Source organism: Perognathus longimembris, chromosome 28 (assembly GCF_023159225.1).
Source record: "Perognathus longimembris pacificus isolate PPM17 chromosome 28, ASM2315922v1, whole genome shotgun sequence".
NCBI lineage: Eukaryota > Metazoa > Chordata > Mammalia > Rodentia > Heteromyidae > Perognathus > Perognathus longimembris.
The window spans coordinates 38,228,825-38,251,521 of NC_063188.1; the positions used below are offsets into that span (position 1 = coordinate 38,228,825).

The 22,697-nt window shown below is 36.1% G+C and overlaps 2 protein-coding genes across 3 annotated transcripts in view; one reads left to right on the plus strand and one right to left on the minus strand.

Moving 5' to 3' along the window:
• The window catches only part of Bex5 (brain expressed X-linked 5), an 851,362-nt gene that overhangs the window by 565,418 nt on the left and 263,247 nt on the right, over window positions 1-22,697 (minus strand). The gene's annotated exons all lie outside the window — the stretch shown is intronic.
• Zmat1 (zinc finger matrin-type 1) overlaps window positions 1-22,697 on the plus strand; it is a 44,639-nt gene that overhangs the window by 19,791 nt on the left and 2,151 nt on the right. The window contains exons 2-5 of the mRNA XM_048336966.1: window positions 458-564; window positions 4,383-4,484; window positions 4,565-4,739; window positions 14,093-14,192. Coding sequence (XP_048192923.1) covers window positions 458-564; window positions 4,383-4,484; window positions 4,565-4,739; window positions 14,093-14,192 — 484 coding nt within the window. The remainder of the gene's footprint in view (window positions 1-457; window positions 565-4,382; window positions 4,485-4,564; window positions 4,740-14,092; window positions 14,193-22,697) is intronic.

Genomic DNA, 22,697 nt, shown 5'->3' on the forward strand with positions numbered 1-22,697 from the left:
ATATTTAGATCTTAGTACATGATCATTATTTGATAATTTGGGCATGGAGTTATGTGAGATTTGTTTGGCCTAATGAGTTGGATGTGTTTGTACAAGCATTGGTCTTAGAACAGTGCATTTCTTAGTAATACTTTCTATAAAACACAAAATACCAACTATTGTAACTTTAAATTATATTTTTAAATGACTGTTTCCCCCTTCTATGAAGCTTGTAATGTTACTGGTGCCTTCAAATATCACCTAGACTTACAATACTAAGTGATTAACTCTTGCCATGTTAGATATTATAGGCATACCTAATATACACATATTAAACTGAATACTTAACAAGCTATTACTGCAACCTCACAAACATGAAAATATGAAGTGATACTGTAAAATAATATGCAACTGAGGAACAAAAATTGTGCCTGTAAAGATTTGTTAATGTGATAGACTATTTTTATTTTATTCTTAGGTATCACTTGGAATGACCAGAGAAAGGCTGGACTTTTTACAAATGACTTTTGTCATATTTGTGGAGTGGTGCTACAGTTCGAATCTCAAAGGATTTCCCATTATAAGGTTGGTTAAATATAATAGGAATAGAGTATATTATTTTTAATTAAATTTGATTGACAAGTTGTTTTGCAAAGGGGGTACAGTTACATAATAAGGCAGTGAATACATTTCTTGTGATATCTTACACCCTCAATTTTCTTTCCCTTCCCTAGATCAAGTAGGCATATATATATATATACATAATGTCCAGTGTACCAAAATCATATCCAGTAACCATGTAGGGTATGCCACAGGAAATTCACCTAGAACTTTAAAGATAACATCAACAGTAGAATCCTCCTGTGTCCTTTTCTTGATGTTGTTTTTGCTTATCCTTGTCTTATATGATCATGTGCAAGATATGAGCAAATTTTTGATGTAGCAAGTCACTTCATATAAAATGCCTAATGTTATTTCCATTCATGGATGGAAATATTTGCTCAGGGAAGTACAGCATCATATGAGTTTAAATTTGGGGAAACCCAGATTAAACTCAGTTGTTTTGAACCCAAGGGTCATTTTCTTTTCTTCACATTATTCTGTGTCCCTTTATATCCATTGTCCTCATAGTAAATATAAAAAGACATTATAAAACTTGAAGAGGAAATTATTACTATGAATCAATGGATATTATAGAACGTGTATAATTCTTCTTTTACAACAAAAGGAGACCATAGAAACAAAATAAATGAGTCTTATACTTTGACTTGGATACATGTTTTTAGACACTGAACCATAGAATTCCAGAGGCAGAAGAGAAAATGTTCAGTGTTCTTATTCTTAGTTTACAAATTAGAAAGCTGAGACCCAAAGAGATTTTTCATAGCTATTCACTGGCATGACTAAGCTTAAAATTAATCTCTTCTGATTTCAAATTCAGTACTCTTTCATTTGGCACTGCTTCACACTCTGTATAATTAATTGAGCTATTAAGTTTTCTCTCCTATCTAATATTTAGATTATTGAGAGTACTAAATACAATTATTATAAACAAATGTAATTCTAATTCTACTTTTCAAAATTATTTTAAAATTCTTATTGCTTTTATTAAGATGAAGTACAGAGGAATTACTGTTTCATAAGTCATGTAACGAGTACATTTCTTTTTTAATTCATTTATTGTCAAAGTGATGTACAGAGGAGTTACAGTTTCATATGTAGGGAGTAGATTTCTTTTTGGGCTATATTATCTCCAATTCTGTTTATTTAAGCACCTTATCTCATTTTGCTAATTTTCCATCTTATTGGCAGCTCTATTTTGTTTCTGATGCTCATTAGGATTGAATTACTGAGGTAAACTGTGTTGTATGTAGATTGAGATAAAGTAGGTGTAAATCTTAATTCCAGAATTGACTACTTATATAACCTAGAGCAAGTGACTTTACCTTTCTGTGCATGTTTCTTGAACCTAAAAAAAATGGGAATAATGAAAATCTCCATCATCATACTTGTGAGAGTTAAGTAAAGTATGTGCGTAGCACATTCTTAGGCAATATAACTCAGAATTAGTAGTGAGACAGAGAAAATTGAGAAAAGATAGGCAGCAAATTCCTAAAATATGAATTTTCCTGTCTATAAATGCAGCTGTATATACACAGTGTAGTTACAAACAAGTTTTTTTTTCATTTCTTTATTATCAAAGTGATGTACAGAGGTGTTACACTTTCATATATAAGGCAGTCAGTACATTTCTTATCCAACTTGTTACCTCCTCCCTCATTTACCCTCGCCTCCCCCTCCCCATTTCCCTTTTCCCCCATGAATTGTACAATTGGTTTACACTACATAGTTTTGTAAGTATTGCTGTTGAATTGGTTTGTCTTTTTATCCTTTGTCTCTTGATTTTGTTATTTCCTTTCCCTTCCCTAGTTCCAATACACACACACACACACACACACACACACACACACACACACACACACACACACACACACTATCCAGGGAACTAAAATCAGTTACAGTGTTATCAGGGGTAAAACCATGGGAAAGAAATACAAAAGAAAAAGGGCATAATTTCACAAGGCATGTTGAAGATAAAAACAACCATGATATACCACTTGTTTCCATACCTTGGAGTTCATTTTGCAATGCCTCTATCAGAAAGAATGACATTGCCCCATTCATAAGGAAATGGAAGGACTTGGAAAAAACCATACTAAGTGAAATGAGCCAGACCCAAAGAAACATATAGACTCTATGGTTTCCCTCATTGGGAATAATTAGTACACGTCTAGGATAGTCCTAGCAGAAGATCACAGTAGCTCAATAGCTATGTCCAGACAACTGTTATAAAAGAACAAAACAATGAAAGGAAATGTTATACATTAACTTTGAGTTAGTATTTACCATAAATACGTACAGCTTGTCAATACGTACATAGGAAAGAGAGGCAAAGATTGTGGGTATGAGGACATGGGACTGTATCTGAAAATGTTCAACACTTTTAAAAAAAAAAAAATGATGTGAGCCTGGCGCTTGGTGGCTCACACATGTAATCCTAGCTGCTCAGGAGGCTTAGGTCTGAGGATCAAAGTTCAAAGCCAGCTCAGGCAGGAAAGTTTGTGAGACTCTTACCTCCAATCAACCACCAGAAAACAGGAAGTGGCAGTGTGGTTCAAGTGGTAGAGCGCTTGCCTTGTGCTGATGAGCTCAGGGACAGCTCTAAGGCCCAGAGAGAGTTCAAGCCCCACGACTGACAAAAAAACTGATGTGAAAAAAATGAACCAAAATGTTAATATGTATTGAAAGTAAATGGTGAGTATGAGCTTCAGCTGTATTCTTTCCTTTCTGCCACATCATGAGAGTTATATTTCACAATTTAAAATTCTATAAAGAGAGAATGATGGCTTCAAATAATGTGTACAGGAAGTGCTAGTTTCTCTTCCTCCTACACCAACATCTTACTTATTCTTATGTATTTGATTCAACATTTTTTCAGAGGTTGTTTCCAGTGTGGCGTGAATGCATAACATTTTATTTCCTCACATAAAAGAATTTGAGACATAGAGAGTGAAAGATTTATTTGAAAATTCCATGACACAGTGAGGTAGCTTGGCATTTCCTGTCTTTATACTCTGATGAATAAGCTTTTGTTTTTAAGGTCACCCATGGTCCAAGATGACTATTGGAACGCCATCCTTTGCATCTTAATTCTAGAAGCAAGAGGGAAGAAGAATAGAAAAATTTATCTCACAGCTCCCCAAAAGTTCCACACAACACTTGGGATTACATAAAAATTAGTGTGTGTTAATTGTACAAAGGGCTGTCATATATCTTATTGGCTATAGTCTAGGTATATGTCTGTAGTTTGCTGAAAGGGAGGCTAGGAGATATACTGTACTAGCTGGGAACATTGTACAAGACTTTAAGTAAACTTTTTTTTTTTTTTTTGGCCAGTCCTGGGGCTTAGACTCAGGGCCTGAACACTGTCCCTGGCTTCTTTTTGCTCAAGGCTAGCACTCTGCCACTTGAGCCACAGCGCCACTTCTGGCCATTTTCTGTATATGTGGTGCTGGGGAATCGAACCCAGGGCCTCATGTATACGAGGCAAGCACTCTTGCCACTAGGCCATATCCCCAGCTCCCTTAAGTAAACATTTGATACTGAGTGGTAACCTGGAGCCGCTGACAAAAGGAATATAAAAATTATTGCCTTATACATGATAGAATTGATCCTATTTAACAGAGATTTAGGAATGTAAGACTGTATAGAACTCTTCCATCAATTAATGTAAATGAAATATACTAAAACTTACATGCTGTCCAAAAATTCAGAAAGTTATAGGTTTTCAGTGATTATACTGTGGAATAAACACAGCCCTATTATGTCTTTCTTTATTCCAGAGTGAAAAGCATGCTCAAAATGTGAGATTTTATTTTCAAATGTGTTGGGAACAAAAGGAAATACCTGGTAAGAAAAGCAAGATGTATGTTGAGAGGTTCCAGGTGAGTTTTAAATGTTGCGTGTTGTAATTTTAAACCTTGAGATTGTTTTACTCTTTCCAACAATACTGTGCTTATTTCAGATGCATGAGAATGACGTAGTGGACAGAAACAAATTTTGTGATCCCTGCAACATGATTTTTAGCTCCTCAGTTGTTGCTCGTTCTCACTGTGAGGGGAAGATACATGCTAAAACACGGAGACAATTAATGGAAGAATGCAATCAAGTATCTCCATCAGGATTTCAACCAATGATGAGTAAGGTTCCATTCCCTATTTATCTTACATACAGAATCTTCTCAGCCCCCACCCCGCCCCACCAGCTCTATCATCTTTTTTTTAATTGGGAAAATTTGTGGTTTTTTACTTTTTAAAAGTATTAAGTAGTTATACAAAGGAGCTTTAATTCAACATGCCAGTACATATTGGGAACTTCAGTTTAAAAACTTTATTATTTTGCTCAGTCAATTCTCATGTACTTTCTGTTTCTCTTCTTTACTTTTTAAATTATCTTTAAGTAATTGTACAAAGGAGTTGCCATTTAACAAAGATGTTTATGAATAGAATATATTGTGATCAATATCATCCTTTTCAACATTCTTACCCATCCTTCCCCTACCAACCCCTCCTCTTAATTTTATAGGTTTACATTGGAATTTTGTCTATATTTCCTCCTCCTTTTCATTTGTCTGCACATTTCCCCTTGGCCCCACCCCACCCTTTTCAAGTACCAATCTTCTTGATATTTTATTTTGCTGAACTTTGATTTTGGTTTTCTAAGAAACTATACTATTTGAGATTTCTTTTGAATCTATCATATTTCAGTTAATAAATTTGTATGCTCTCGCATACCATCCAATGTATTTACTTATGAATTTGTAAGCTAAATCTAGCTTCCACATATAAGGGAAAACACAGAACCTTTTTCTCCCTTGGCCTGACTTAAACTTACTGTAATTATTTTTCCAAATATTCAAATGGTACAATATCATCCTTTCTAATGAGTGAGTAAAATTCCATTGTGTGTATATAACACATTTTCTTGATCCATTTGTCCATTGAGGGGGATAAGGGTTGATTATATACCTATAATGAATAGTGCTACAATAAACATGGTTGTGCTGGTAGCTTTATGGTATCTTGGTTAGTAATCTCTATCTCTTTGTTCTCTACCTCTTTTCTTTGGAGATTATAAATATTAGCTGAATTTTTTAAATGTTGTATTCCTCTCTCTCTCTCTCTCTCTCTCTCTCATTTTTCTAAATCAAAATACAAGCAAATGATTTGCCACATTGATGTAAACAACAGTAGGATACTAGAGTTCATTCAGTTTCTAAGGAAACCATAAAATCCTATCTCATTGCCATCCTATTTTGCTGAACTATTTTACAAAACATTTTCTCTCGTGTGTTAGGACTGATGTCTTTACCCTAATGTAAATAAAGATATGGAATTTTCTAACTAAAATCATAGGTTTAAAAATTATTGAATCTTCTTCTACCCTGATATCCTAATTCCTTTATTTTTATGAGCATTAAAAAACTCCCACTAGCACCGTGAATCAGTGGTCCCTGAGCAATTGCAGTATACCAAGTCTCCAAGATACAGAGAACTAGAAAACATTGCCTTTTTTTATCCTTCCAGAGAGGTTGGGATTCCAGCACATATGAGAAATTTGACCAGAGTGGCTTGAGATGGCAGAATATATTCTGGAAAATCCAACACATATTTCAATAAGTTTGTATGCTACATCAAAGAAATGATTATTAATGTTCTGCAGTAAAGTCAATGCCATTAGAAACATTATTAAAACTCATTGTTTTCTTAATTAGTGAAGCCAGAATTAGTGTTAAATGTATTTTAATCTGTCTAATTGTTGGGCATTTGTTTATTCTGTCTATCTAGAAGTAACCTAATGTGCAATATGAGAGAGAACATTTTCAACATTTTGTCTTATTTCCAGTCCCCGAAATTCACTGATTTGGTCTCAAAGTGGGAATAAGTGAAAGAGCTAGGAAAAAACTATATGTGTGTATTCATGTATATCTAGTTTTATATTCTTAATTACTTATAGATATTATACATATATTACATATTATATATAGTTTTATATTCCTAATTACTTTTAAGAGTTTTGATGCAATGCAGATATAACAAATACAGTTAGAATAGATGATTTATTATGTTACTCAAGAAAAAATATCAACTTAGAAGTTGGTACTATCTGATTTATCCTCACTACTTTCAATCCTGAGATGGCTCTCATGCTGTCACTGGTTCTTGAAATAAACATACACAGGCAATTTCTTATGTGGAACACTCCTTTCCTTACATGTCTTTATTGGACAAATTTGGTGACATACTAGTCAATTTGCATTGTCACAGAAGGAATTCTTTGTTATTGAATAACTTTGTCCAGTAGTTCTGTGCTGACCAAATCCAAAAATGGAGTGTTTTTAGAGAATTCAAAGTTTCTTTAATACTTTGTCATGAATGTAGCTCTAATAGCTGAACCCATGTTGATTATTTCTCATTACAACTATTTCAGCAGGTGCACATATTCCCTTTACCACAGCATCAACCTTCCTGAAGCCCTTTGCTGTCAAACCTCCTCCAGGTAAGATTAAAGTCAAGATTATGCCATCTTCCTCCAGTAGTGATTCTGACTTGAATAATTCAAACAAATAATTGTGAGTTCTAGCCTGCTTCCTTTAATAGTCCACTGATGACCCAACATTATATGGGAGTGAGAAATCACAGAAAATATAAAGCTAGGAAGTAATTTGTAGGCAAGGCAAGAGAGACATCTTTGCCAGAAAAATACAACTCAAGTGTTAAACAGGAAAATTACTGAGAACATTGTTACAGGAAGTTTGTATTTTATAAAACATATTAATTTATTTTATACTATATGACTTCTGTTGATTAAGGAAGTGATAGTACTGCTGGAATCACAGAATTTTAGATAAGGAATTCCAAGTCCATGTAGTTTGAATTTTTTTCTAGAAATTATGTCTAGAAAATTTTGGATGACAATTATTAATCAAACTTAAGTATTCATATGATTCCATGTTATCTTGCAAACACAAGAAAGTATTTGAAGCTCTTATTTGGCAATATCATTCATTCATTAAATATGATGTGTCTCCTGACTGCTGGACTACTTTCCCTGAAGGAGCAAATATGTAAACTCGATTTAAAAACACTCAATTGCAAGAGGCAGTAAACATAATTTTGAATATATATAATATATATACATATTTGCTAACTAAAGAAATGAAACATCATTCTAATATATTGATTGGTAGAAGTGGGAAGGAGAAATATTTGCAATAATTCAGATAAAATATAAAGACTAAACCTGGCTATAGTAATCCACTCGCTCTTCTAACCATATTAAAAAAAATTTCCTCACAGCCACCTTCTAAATACATGTATTTTATCCTTTTTCCTTGTCCTTTCATGAACTTCTATTCCTCAGCTCATGATTACTTTTCACTTCTTTGCGTACTAGAACCTTTGGCTTCATGTAAAAGTGTCCATTGCTCCCATGTTCTTGAACCTCTATTCTTTGTCCTATATAGAACTCCTTATGATCAGTTCATTTGCCCGTGTTTCTGTTTCTTCTCTACTTTGGATATAGGCTCTGTTTTATTCATTACCTAGATGTACCATGGCTCCATTCTTGGCCTTACTCTACAAACATGATTCAGTCCATTCCCGTGGTTTTAGTTCTCATTTGTATGCCGTGGCTTTTCCATTAAGGTTGAGGCTGACATGGGAATGGAAGCTATTCTTTCACCTAGACACTTCAAAGGCATCAAATCCATATGTCTGTATTAGGACCTGTAATTAACTGTAAACTTCCAAACTGGAGATAAAAACATCTCATGAACTTTCCGTCCCCAGCTGGCTTTGAACCACAACCCTCAGATCTCAGCCTCCTGAGTGGCTAGGATTATAGGAGTGAGCTACCAGCTCCCAGCCTTCCTTTGTTGTTCTTGATATTTTGATGGTACTGGGGACTGAATTCAGGGCCTTGGGCTTGTTAGGCAAGCATTCTAAAGCACACCTCCACTCTTTTTTGTGCTTGTTATTATTTTTTTTGCCAGTCCTGGGCTTGAACTCAGGGCCTGAGCACTGTCCCTGGCTTCCTTTTGCTCAAGGCTAGCACTCTCCACTTGAGATACAGCGCCCACTTCTGGCTTTTCTGTGTATGTGGTGCTGAGGAATCGAACCCAGGGCTCCACGTATGCTAGGCAAGCACTCTACTGCTAAGCCACATTCTCAACCTGTGCTTTTTATTTTTTTAGATAGGATCTTCCTTGCCTGGGTCATACTGTGCCTATTTTAGAGTTCCCACCAAAACCATGATAATAAGTAGATTCTGCAATGCAAGCTTTCAGTTTAGAAGGAGCCTTAAGATCTTTTCTGCCCAGCATATTCCTCCCAATCTCAGCTTCACAAGTATTTTAGATTTCAGGTATGAACTACTGGCACCTAGAAAATATTTTGTTTTGTCTATGATAGGATTTGAACTCAGGGCCTGTGCTTGCTAGGCAAGTACTACCTGAGTCTACTCTGTGTATGTGTATATGTATGTGTTTGTGTGTGTGTGAGAGAGAGAGAGAGACAGAGACAGAGAGAGACAGAGAGAGGTGGGGGGGAGAGAGAGAGAGGGAGAGAAAGAGAGAGGAAGACAAGACTGAGGCTTGAATTGAGGGCCTGGACACTGTTTCTTAGTTGTTTTCATTTTGTTTTGCTCAAGGCTGACACTCTTGAGCCACAGCTCCACTTCTGTCTTTTTGCTGGTTAAATGTCAATTAGAGTCTCACAGATTTTACTGTCTTGGTTGGCTTTGAACCACCATCCTCAGATCTCAGCCTCCTGAGTAGCTAGAATTACTGGCATGAGCCGTCAGTGCCTGACATCCAATCCATCTTCTAAACATGAAATTTAAGCTCATACCTTTATACCTGCTTGTTACTATCCTTTTCCAAACTTGCCCTGTATGCCTACTGCCATGATCTGTATGGTCTACTCTCTAAAAATTGCTTATAGTTTCCAGAATAACATTACTTAATTTCTTATCTGTACCACTGTATGTGTTTCTATATTGCCTTGACTATCTTTTCTGGATAATTCCTGCTCATTCTTGAACATGCTTTTGTTACCTGGATGCCTTTTCACTTTCTTTAAGGTCAGCTTTCTGCACTTCCTTAGCCTGAACATCTCTGTATATTGTTTTCCTCCCATTATAATATGAGGTCTCTGAGAGAAAACACTGTATCTAACTCATCTAGATTTCTAGTATTAGAAATAAAAAAACGGAGACAAAATTTGTCCTATTACAACATATATTTGTTTAATAAATGAATCTGTTTTTATTCTCGAGTGCTTATCTTGTGTTTGTACTATTTCAATTTCCTGCTGTTTAACACTGATTGATATATTTCCCCCCAAAAGTCTATAGTGATGCATTGTATTATGTAGGATTTTAAATAATGTTGATTTGGGCATGTTTAAAAAACAGAAGTAATAGGGCTTCTGAAAGTAGATATTTGAAAAATATAGCCAACATCCTTCCACTTTTACGGAATTGGAATTTTTCCTGTCACTGATCTGAAGGTATCTGAAATAAATTGTTTCTGATTTAGTGGTATTATGTAAATTTAAATGACCCAACTATAAGAAGTGTTCACAATCTTGTCTCCAAAGGAGAGTTTATTTATACTCCCTGAAGAATTTTGATAAAATTCTCACCTGATAACAGTATAGAGGAATTATCATTAGTAAAATTAATGTAACTCATTGAAGTCACTTCACACTAAATTCTGAAGCAATTGCTCAAAGGACAGATTTTCTCTAACTTGACTACTGCCTCAGTAACCCTAAACACTGCCTTAGTATCTGAAACAATTAAAATTTAAAAATATCTGAATAATTTAACTTATCTGATGATAATTTCAAAAAAAATAGAAAACAGAAATCCATACTACAAATAAGAACATGGTAAGCAAAAACACCATGGCTTGTTAACTACTCACTTTTTGATCATCTTCTCTCTTTTTTTTCCTCTATCTGCTCTTGCTTAGATACATTTCTCTTATATCTAATGTCTTACCTTTTTCTTGATCTTTTCACTGTGTTTTGTTGTCCTTCATCAAACCAAGATCTTACCAACACAGGAATTGTTAGCACAGTAATATCAAACTAACACATTATGTATTCTTTATTTATTGTACTTGTTTCACCTATCTTGCTAATTTCTAGTTCCATTCTTGAATTAGATATATCATCCTCACCTGTATCTCAACATATCTAAAATTACCTTACTAACTAATCTTTTGTAAAAGCCAACTTGAATTGTCTTTTTTATCTTTCCAGTAGTACCAGCATTCACTATTCCCTGAACTGGGATCTTTGTGGACATCTCTGACTACTTAATTCCCTTCATACTTTCCATTAGCAAGTATTATCACATCTTCTTTAGAACTATTTCCCTAATTGTTTCCCAACATTTCCACTACTATTACATCACACATTAATGTTGTAAGAACCTTCTAGATATCTTCACATGCACTTCAAAGTTATTCTCTCACTCTCTAGTAGCAAGATATCAACCCTGAATCAACTCCCTTCCCCATTTTTTCTACTTCTGAATTTAAGGTACCTCAGTACCTTTTGTGTAGGTACATTAGTACCTATTCTATTTTTTTATTTTGAATTTATTTTTTGCCAGTCCTGGGGCTTGGACTCAGAGCCTGAGCACTGTCTCTGGCTTCTTTTTGCCCAAGGCTAGTACTCTACCTCTTGAGCCACAGCGCCATTTCTTGCTTTTTCTTTTTATATGGTGCTTAGGAATTGAACTGCATGCTAGGTTTCTTGCATGCTAGGTTTCTTGAATGCTAGGCAAGCACTCTACCACTAAGCCTCATTCCCAGCCCTCAGTACCTATTCTGTAGCAAACTATGTACATTAAGAAAATGGGTACCCATGCAGTCTTGGTATTCAACCTCTTTGAGTCTTTATCCCTATGTAATTATTTTCGTTTTTCTTCACTTAACCATTAGCAATATTTAAACAATATTGATCTCCAATAATAATCTTGTATTGATCTACACATAACCCTCTTCACTCAGTCAAGCTTCCTTCTTATTCATCAAGAAAGAATTGGCCATCAGATAGGGATTACCTAGAAGTAATTATTTTGTGCTGGTTCTGGGGCTTGAACACAGGACCTGAGCACAGTCCCTGAACAATTCTGGACGAGACTAGCACTGTACCACTTGAGTCACAGTCATACTTCTGGCTTTTTGGTGATTAATTGGAGATAAGAATATCATGAACTTTCCTGCCTGGGCTTGCTTTAAACCATGATCCTCAGAGCTCAGCTTCTTGAGTAGGTAGGGTTTATAGGTATGAGCCACTGGCACTAGGCGTAGGAGCAATTCTTAACTCTTAAGTTCTTTACTACATTCTTTTTAGCCAAGACTCTGTGTGTGTGTGTGTGTGTGTGTGTGTGTGTGTGTGTGTGCCTTCCTACTGTCTTCACATTTTTTTCACACATTCCTTAACTCACTCATTTGTTGGCATACATTCTCCCACTCTTCACATCACTATTTTTCTACTTACAGTGCCCACCAGATTTCTAAATCAAGTATATGTAATTATGACATTGCACTCTCACCTACTTATCCTTTGAATTCTGTTCTTTAGTTTTTGAACTTTTCATAGACCCCTCTTTCTCTACCTTCTCTGTGTAAAGAGTGACAATCTCTAGGATATTTTATCCATTTTGATTATTTTATGTACACCCACGTTCTGACAGCTCCAACATCCCTCTGGAGCCTTTCAGACTCCTATGTATAACTGCTTGTTGGACACCTTTACATTAATGCCACAGATATTTTAGATTCTATTTGGTCATAAGTGTACTTGCGTAGTACTCACATACTTTTAAGTATAACACTCTTACATTTATGCCACCAACTAGTTGGATCAAACTGTCTCTGGAGGAAGATGTTAGGAGACTGAGGAACACACACACACACACACACACACACACACACACACACACACACACACACACACACTAGAGAAAACTGGGACCCAGTGGGCTGTCAGCATCTAAACGTCTAGGAGACCAAAACAGCATGCATTTATTAGTTCAGCATGCATTTATTTATTTTATACAGGCACTTGCACTAAATGAAGGTGAGTGGAGAGCATGAGCTAGCGACATCCAGTCACCAGCTCAGCAATTTACCTGAAGGTATAATGGCTTGCAAATGAAACTCTTGTTCTTGCTTCAAAAGTTAAGATGAGAGAACTAACTTTGCCTTCAGACCAAATGACTGTAGCCACTCAGTCTTCAGGCACAGGTGAGAGATTTCCAACTGTTACTCCAGGAACTCCAGTCTCTGGCTCCCAACACTTTACTCTGTGAAACTGAAACTCTTTGTTTATGTATTATTTTTCCTCCCAATGGACTGTTAGATAACCTGGCTGTTTCATTTACCTTGTGTTTCATGATTCAAGCATAACACTTGGCACCATATCTCACAGTCTTTGTTAAACAGATTGTTTGAATTCAATGCATCTTGATCATTTCTATCTCTGCCATTTCCTGTCCATTGTCTTCATTACATGATTATTCCTATCCTGAAATATCTGTTACAACTTCCCTCACTTCTTTAGCTCTTGGCATTTTTCCATTTCTCTGTTCTCAGATAGGTTTTACTATATGTTGAGAATTGCAACAATTATAGATAATTTAATTACTCATTGAAACAATGGGTTACATTTTATTCTGTAATATTCTTCCCAATATTTTACATAGAAATGAGGACATAGACATTGAGAAGCAGTATTGTGTACAGGAATAAACATAGATGTAGAGATATATTTAAAGTCACCCAGTTACACAGAAGATACATTGAACATTATATATATTATCCCATAACAACAGAGATACTCAAAAATTTTAGTTTTTTAAAAATGTTTCATCCTGTCATACTTGTCAACAGATAAATTGTACATTTTCTGTTTTTCCTTAAGTCCCAAATAAGCTGTAAATGGTGGAGTGTTGTTTAGCAAGCATGAATCCAAGAATTCAATCCTCAGTAGTGCACTAACCCCACCCCACCCCCGCCAGAAAAAAGGAAAGAGAAAAAGGAGGGAAAAGAGAGAAAGAGAGAGAGTGAGAGAGAGAGAGAGGGAGAGAGAGAGAAGGAAAGAGAATTATAGGCAAACAAAATGAGGTTGAATAAGACTTATGAATTAAGATTAATTAGCTATACTAAATTTGAAGTGCCGGCTTCACCTCCATATAACAACAATAAACAAGCAGACTATGAATTCTTAGGAAATAATTCATGGTTAGAGACACAGTATAGTATCAAGAATTCTGGGTTTTAGTACACATGTGCTTTAAGAGGCTAACTCTATGACAAATTGGTTCTGAAATTGACAAAATCATTTACCTATGTGGGCTCAATCTTGGAAAAATTCAAGTAGCTGGTCTCTAATACATTTTTAGCCAGATCTAACTATATGTGATTGTAATTGTATCCACACTGACCTTTTTAACTTGAACTCTGTTTTTTCAGCAGTTCATATGCGTACTTACGTATGTCGTATTTGCCGTATCATCTTTACATCTCTGAATATGTTCCGGTCTCACATGCAAGGAAGTGAGCATCAAATTAAGTAAGTGGTTTTTGCCAAAATATTCCTATGATAACAACGAGCAAGGCTTCATTCTCACTTTTATTCCAGGCTTAATAATTTTGATTAGCATATGTTATTACACAAAATAATTGGTTTCATTGTGACGTTATCATACATGCATATGACATACTTTTATCATATTTAACCCCATTACATTCTCTTATGCTCCATCCCTGTTCCTTAAACCCTTTCTTTCCTAGTAGCTCCTCTTCTACTTTGATGCCTTTTTAATTTATATTCCACATATAAAAGAACCCATGCATACTTCTGAGTCTAGCTTATTTTGCTAAAATTCTAGTTCATTTTCTGAAAAGTTATTTGTTCTTCTTTTGGCTAAGTAATACATATATACTATACATCTATGTATGTATATATATATATATATATGCATATCACATTCTGTTTTTCCATTCATCTACCTATGGGCAATGAGGCTATTTTCATAACTTGCCTATTGCCAGTAGTGCCACAATAAACATGGGTATTCATATAACTTTGGTTCCTTCTGGTACATATCCAGTAGATGTATAGTTGCACAATACTATAGTTCTGTTTTTGGCTTTTTGAAGACTCTCCATACTTATTACCATAATGACTTGACTAATTTACATTCCCAGCAAAGGTGTATTAAGAGTTCTCCTCCTCCTACCTCCGCCAGCATCCTCACCAGCATTTATTGTTGTTTGTTTCTTTGATGGCTGCCATTCTGACTGGGATGAGATGGAATCTCAATGTAATTTTGATTGACATTTACCTGATGGCTGAAGATATTGGACTTTTTTTTTCATGTATGTATTGGCCATTTGTATTTCTTCTTTAGAAAACTGTTCACTCCATTTGCCCATTGACTGACCAGTTTGTTGTCTTTTTAGTTTGCTGCTTAATTTTTAAAATTCTGTATATATTCTGACTACTAATCTCATTTAATAGCTGTCAAAGATTTTTTTCAATTCTACAGATTGGTCATTCATTCTGGTAATTGTTTGGCAGTACAGAAGCTTTATGATTTTCTATGATACCATTTGTCGATTCTTGGGGTTCTTTCTTGTTTTTTGTTTTGTTTGTTTTTGGCCAGTCCTGGGCTTTGGACTCAGGGCCTGAGCACTGTCCCTGGCTTCTTTTTCTCAAGGCTAACACTCTGCCACTTGAGCCACAGCGCCACTTCTGGCCGTTTTCTGTATATGTGATGCTGGGGAATTGAACCCAGGGCCTCATGTATACGAGGCAAGCACTCTTGCCACTAGGCCATATCCCCAGCCACTGGGGTTCTTTCTTGAGATTTCTATTTAGAAAGTCATTGCCTATGCCTACATCTTGAAGTGTTTGCTCTATATTTTCTCCTTGTCGAATCAAATGTTCCAATCTCGTCCATTTTGAATTGATTGTTGTACAAGTTGAGACAGATATCTAGTTTCAGTCATGTATATGCAAATATCCAATTTTGATAATGTCATTTGTTAAAGAGGATATCTTTTCTCAAGTATGTGTCTTTGGCTCCTTTGTCAAAGATCAGATGTCTGTGGTTCTGTGATTTTATTTCTGGCTCTTCTACATTGGTCTTCCTGCCTGTTTTGGTGCCAGTACCATGTTGTTTTTACTACTATGATTCTACAGTATAATTTGAAGTCAGGTATTGTGATAGCCCCAGAGTTGCTTTTTTTCTCAGGATTGCTTTGGTTATTTCTCAAAGGCTAGCATGGTTCGAGGGATTCAGGGCATTTTGTGCTTCCATACGCATTTTAAGCTTGACTTTTTCTATTTTTTTAATGAAAGTGATTAGAATTTTGGTAGGGAATACACTGACTCCCTGTATTACTGTTGTTAATATGGCCATTTTAAGATTTTTTTTTTTTTTTTTTGCCAGTCCTGGGCCTTGGACTCAGGGCCTGAGCACTGTCCCTGGCTTCTTTTTGCTCAAGGCTAGCACTCTGCCACTTGAGCCACAGCGCCACTTCTGGCCATTTTCTATATATGTGGTGCTGGGGAATCGAACCCAGGGCCTCATGTATATGAGGCAAGCACTCTTGCCACTAGGCCATATTCCCAGCCCCAAGAATGTTTGTTTTTGAGTCCAGGATTGTTATCTTGTTACTGAGCTGTTTAGGTTATTTATATCACCTTGGTTCAGTTTTTCTGACCATATGTATACATATACATATATATCCATTTCTTCTACCATTTACAATATATTGAAACATAAATTTTCAAAATATTCCCTGGAAACTCTCTGGGTTATACTGTATCTCTTGTAATATTTCTTTATTCTTCTTTATTTTCTTTAATTTGGGCCTTCTTTGTCTTTGTTTTGGAAGTTTAGCCAAGGGTTTGTCTATAATGTGTATCTTTTCAAAGAATTGTCCCTTTGTTTCATTTATCCATTGTGTTATTCTTTTAGTATGCATTTCACCTCTTTTGTTTATTATTTCTTTCCTTCTATTACTATTGTGCCTGATTTGATCTTATTTTTCTAAGTTCTTGAGTTGTATCATTAAGCTATTCAAGATCTCTCTGATTTTTAATGTAGGCACTGATGACTATAAATTTTCCTCTCAAGACTGCCTTTGCTATCTCCTAAAAGTTCTGATAAGTTGTGTTTTAATTTTCGCTACATTTAATTCAAGAATTTTTTATTTTCCCCATGATTTTCAATAACCCACTGATCATTCAAAAGTTTATTGTTCAATTTCCATTCATTTTTATATTTTCTGTAGGTTTTCTTGCTGTTTATTTCTAGTTTTATTCCATTATAATCTTGTAAGATAAAAGAAATTATTTCAGCTTTTGTGCTTGTTAAGACTTCCATTATGGCCTAAAAAGTGATCTATCTTGGTAAGCAAGATCCATGAGCTACTGAAAAAGAATATGTACTACTCTATTAAATAAAATATTTTGTAGATGTCTGTTAAGTCATTTTAACTCTGAAGTCTTTGGGGTATGTTTTGTCTGAACAATCTATGGATTGATTACCCATTATTATTGTATCTAGACTTCTCTGTCCTTTTTGCCCAGTAATGTGTTTTATAAAATTTGATACATTTGATATATGTATATATGTCTACGGCCATACCACACTGAACGCGCACGATCTCTTCTGATATATGTATATTTGTAATTGTTACATATTTTAATTAAATTGGACCATTTATTAGTATGTAGCAATCTTCCTTATTGCTTCTCACTAATTATGGTTTGAAGTCTTCTTTCACGGATATGAGTATCACTACTTAAGCTTGCTTTTGGATTCTGTTTTCTTAGAACTTTTACCATCCTTTCAGTTTTCCTCTGTATATGTCTTTTCCAGTGTGGTAAGAATACTTCACACAGCAAAACCTTGGGCTTGTTTTCAAATCCAGTCAGCTATTCTTCATCTGTTAATTGGAGAGTTGAGTCCATTTATATTTAGGGATATTAATGAAAGACTTGTACTAATTGTCATTGTTGTATATGTTAAAACCAGGGCTATGAACATGTTAGGCAAACATTTTATTACTAAACATTTTATTACCAGGCCTTATATTTGCTTTCTGCTTTTTCCCCCCTTGAATACTGTATATATATATTTTTTTGCACTGATTCATCTCAGAGGCTGGCTCTTCTGCTAAGTTAATATTAGATTCTTGCTTATTTCTTTATTCTTTTAGGGTGATTTGTCCTTTTCCAAGTCTTCATGGTGTGTGTGTGTGTGTGTGTGTGTGTGTGTGTGTGTGTGTGTATAAAATCTTTCTTTGTCTCTATATAGGATTGCTTTAGGTACCTTCTGAAATGCAGTCATCTGTTCATGAATTAGTTTGTGCTTATCAAGGAAGGCCTTTATTTCTTCTTAAATGTTAAAGGATGACATTGCTGGACATAGTAATCTTGACTGGCTTTTATTTCTTTCAAGATTTGATGTACATCATTCTATGCCTGCTTGGCCTGTAAGGTTTCTGCTACTGAGTCAGCTTTTATTCTGATAGGTTTGCCCTGATAAGTGATTTGAAGCTTCTCTCTTACAGCATTTGGTATTACTTGTACATTTGGGAGTTTGACTATAATATGACAGGTATGTTTATTTTGGATCATGTCTAATTGGGATACTAAAAGCCCCCTGTGTCTGGATGACCATACATTTTCCTTGATTTGGAGAATTTTTTGCTATTATATCACTAAATAGATTTTTTGTGCTTTTTTGTTGATACCAGGGTTTGAACTCAGGGCCTCATACTTACTAGGCTTGTTTGCTAAACTTGTTTGCTCTAACCACTTGAGCCATGCTTCTACTCTAGCCCAGTTTTTTGTTGGCTGTTATTCAGTTGGAGTCTCATGGACTTTCTTGCTTTGAACTTTGATCCTTCAGATATTAGCCACCTAAACTGTTGGATTACAGGTGTGAGCCACCTGTACCAGGCTTCAAAAAATCTCAAGTTCTGTACCTTGGATAAATTTGTATCCTAGATGTTTTTAATGTTGTGGTCAATTTCTTATATTTTTCATTTTTACTCTCTGAATATAATATAATAATTTACCAATCTTTTTCTCGAACCCTAGCATTCTTTCTTCTGCTTGATATAGGTTATTAATCATGATTGCTACTGTCCTTTTTAATGTTTTCATTTCCAATATTTCTTGTGTGTGTGTGTGTGTGTGTGTGTGTGTGTGTGCGCGCGTGTGCACGCGAGGCTTGAACTCATGCCTTATATTCTTGTTAACCTTTTATCTCTTGACTGGAATTTCTAACATTTCTTTTTTTTTTTTTTTCCAGTCCTGGGCCACGAACTCAGGGCCTGAGCACTGTCCCTGGCTTGTTTTTACTCAAGGCTAGCACTCTGCCACTTGAGCCACAGCGCCACTTCTGGCCATTTTCTATATATATGGTGCTGAGGAACTGAACCCAGGGCTTCATGTATTCGAGGCACTCTTGCCACTAGGCCATATTCCCAGCCCCTGGAATTTCTAAGATTTCTATTTGGTGTTTTTCAGAATATCCCTTTGCTGAATTTCTCGTCCATAACCTGTACTTTATTTTTTAACTGGCTGTTTATTTCTATTCTCTTTTGATGCTATTGATCATTTTTTGAAAATAGTCTTTTGAAATATAGGATGAATAATATCAAATAGGATCACACTGCATGCATATACAGAGATTGCATGAGAAAACTCACTGAAACAGTGAAGGGGTAGGTAAGGAAAGAGAGAGCAATAAATGAAATAGATATGACTAAATTATAATGTTTGCACATGTGAATTACCATAGTGAAACCCCTTTATACAATTAATACATGTTTTTAAAAATAGTCTTTTGAATTATATGCCTAGCATTTCATCTGATTCAGTAACTTTGAATTTGTTATTTTAGAGTTAAGAACTTCTGGATGTAAGACTTATTAAAGTAGGTAGCTGATGAACGAGAACAACACATGGTATTCAGGCAGTAGAGAAAAGTTTATTCCCGAACTGCTGGCCTAGGACCGAGATCAAACCTGGTGGGATAAGAACAGAAACACAGCTGGACCATGCCATATCTAGGGCAGAGGTGGGAAGGTGTGGCCAGGTGAATTGGATGTGACCTCAGAGAAGGGAGAGGTAACTGCTTCCACGTGTGCCAGTTACCTAGGTAACACAGGTACTGGGCCGAGATTTAAACTGGGAAGGGGGAGCATCTGCATGGAGCCCTCCCAGGGATGGACCTTACATTCCGGCCTTTTAGTAATTACGAAAAAGGGTGCTGACTCTCTCTGGCTACTTCCTGCTGGCAAGGGATGTTGACATTAGGGGGGAAAGGCTGAAATGTGGTCCCCTCTGGGAGAAGGCAGGCAGTAGCTGTCCCTTGGTGGTAGACGTCAGTCCTTGAATGAAGTCTAGACAAAGTCTCATGAGGCAGGAGCTGGACAATAAAAAAATATATTGAGAGCACACAAAAGGCAAAATGTTTAGGACAGAAAATTAATTCTTAGGTGACTTGGCTAGTTCTTCTCGCCTGCGTTCCAGGCTGTCCTGGAGTTGGTGGAAAATGTCCCTAGATACTTCTGACATCTGTCAACTTGGTAGGGGAGAGTATGCTAGACTAAGGCTGGATTGGAGAATGTAAATTCCTGTCCAATTAAAAGTTAGACAGGAATAGACATTAGATGGACAAGATACTATCTTTTGATCCCCCAGCTCTGATTAATTTTGAAAGGGTGAGTGTAAAGTGACTCCATTTAGGATGTGACATTGTTTTCCTTTTACTCCTCTCCATGGTCCCTTATTCCCTGGACTTGCTGAGTCCCAGGGGTCTAGGTGCTCTTTGCTGGAATGACTCATCCCAGTTGTCATTCACAGGGGTTTGAACTCCATCCAGGTTTGGGCACTGTCCCTGAGCACTTCTGCACGAGGCTACCACTCTACCACTTGAGCCACAGTGTCACTTCCAGTGTAAGAGTCTCTTGAGCTATACTACCAGCCTGGATTTTTGCTTGCTAGTTGGGAAATGGAGTTTTAGAGGATTGTTCTGTCCAGGCTGGCTGTGACCTGCAATCAAAGGAGTCTTTTCCACAAAAAACCTTTTTTATTTCCAGTTAAAGCAACAAGGAGACCAAAAGGACTAGAGCTTACCTGCACCTTTTCAAGAATTGACCAACAAATACTTGCCAGAATTCTGCACTGACAAAACTCAGTAGATGTGATGAGTTTTAGCCAGATTTAGTTTAGCTTGACTGTCTGGAAAACTTGATTTCTGGTGACCCTAACACTGGAGGAGTCATGTTCCCTTAGTTTTTCATATTCCTGGTGTTTCTATGTTTTTATTTGTGAATAGTTCTTCCAGTTTTATGTAGGAGTCTTCTTAGTGATCAGCCTTCTTTTGAGGGCTCACTTCCCAATATCTCAGGGAAGAGAAAATAAGCTGCAGTCGCAACAATACAAAAAGCACATCAGATATATAAATATAAAACTGAAACACTATAATCCTACCGATAATACTAATGAAATGGTTAAAAATAATGTTAAAAAATCTGACGGGGCCCTAGCTACTCAGGAGACTGAGATCTGAGGATTGTGGTTCAAAGCCAGCCTGGACAGAGAAGTCTGTAAGACTCTTATCTTCATCAAACTACTTAGAAAAATCCAAAAGTGGCGCTGTGGCTCAAGTGGTAGAGGGCTAGCCTTGAGCACAGAAATGCTCAGGGATGGCACGCAAGCCGTAAGTTCAATCTCCAGGACCAGAAAAAAAAAAAAAAGAAAACTTAAGAAGCTAAAAAAATCTGGAAGTGGAGCTGTGGCTCAAATGGTAGAATACTGGTATTGAATCCATAAAACACAGGGACAGCACCAAGGCCCTGAGTTCAAGTCTCAGGACTGGCACACAAAAATCAAAATGTCAAATTTAAGGAGTTGAAGGCATGGTTCAAATTGGTGGAGTACTAGCCAATGAGCAAAATGTCAGGTACTGAAGTTTGAGTCCTGATGTTGGACCTGAAAAAGAAAAAAAACCAAAAAACCTCAGGGTTAGAGGCATGGCTCAATTAGCATGCCACTAGACAAAGAATGAAAGCATCAGGTACTGAGTTCAAGTCCCAGAAGTTCAAGTCTCAGAAATAAAAATTAATAAATAAAATTTAAAACCTAATAAAAGTAAAATTAATTATAAAGTAATAAAAAGAGAAAGTGAGGGGATGTATAAAAGAAAGGTTTACAATATGTAAGAAGAATATGAGATAGATGAATGACTAAAAATAGTAAGGGAACTGGGAGAGAGAGAGGGAATGGGAGGCATTGTCCAAAAAGAAATGTATTCATTACTTGACTTATGTAACTGTAACCCCTATGTACATCATCTTTATAATAACAATAAAAAATAATTAAAAATAGGGAAATCAAGTACAACAAATCCAAAATAAAACCACTAGTAAGAAAGAATATAAACAGAAAAATAAACTCAGAAATTTCTCCTTGCTGAGATTGGTACACTCCTTACTTCTTTCTTGGGCACCAGTTTTTTAGGTCTGTCATATATATGCAAATTCTAAAGTTTTTTTTTCTAAATTCCAAACAGGTTGAACTAGGTCAGGCTGTATGGAGGCCAATGCCTACACTACCTTGCCTACATTCTCAAGCTAAAACAATACTCCTGTATTGCTATTTTCACCCCAGTGAACTTTGTATGCAACTCTGGAATGTCTTTAAGAGCTCTCTCTTTGTCATACTTGCCAGCCAAGCTTGTAGACCACTTGTGAATGAACCTTCACACATGACATGCTTCACTATTACTGTGCTTATACATATGAGAAATGCCCAAGCAATGGAAGACTGTTCTCTGTTGTCCCTGAACATCTGTATGTGGTGAAGGCAATAAAAACCAAAGCAATCTTTGCTGGGGTCAGACTGGGAGGGCCAGCAGCTGATGCTGAGTGATCTTTCCAGGTGTGGTCACATAAATCTCCTTCCCAACCAAGTGCAGAAATACACACACACACACACACACACACACACACACACACACACACACACACACACACACACCTGATC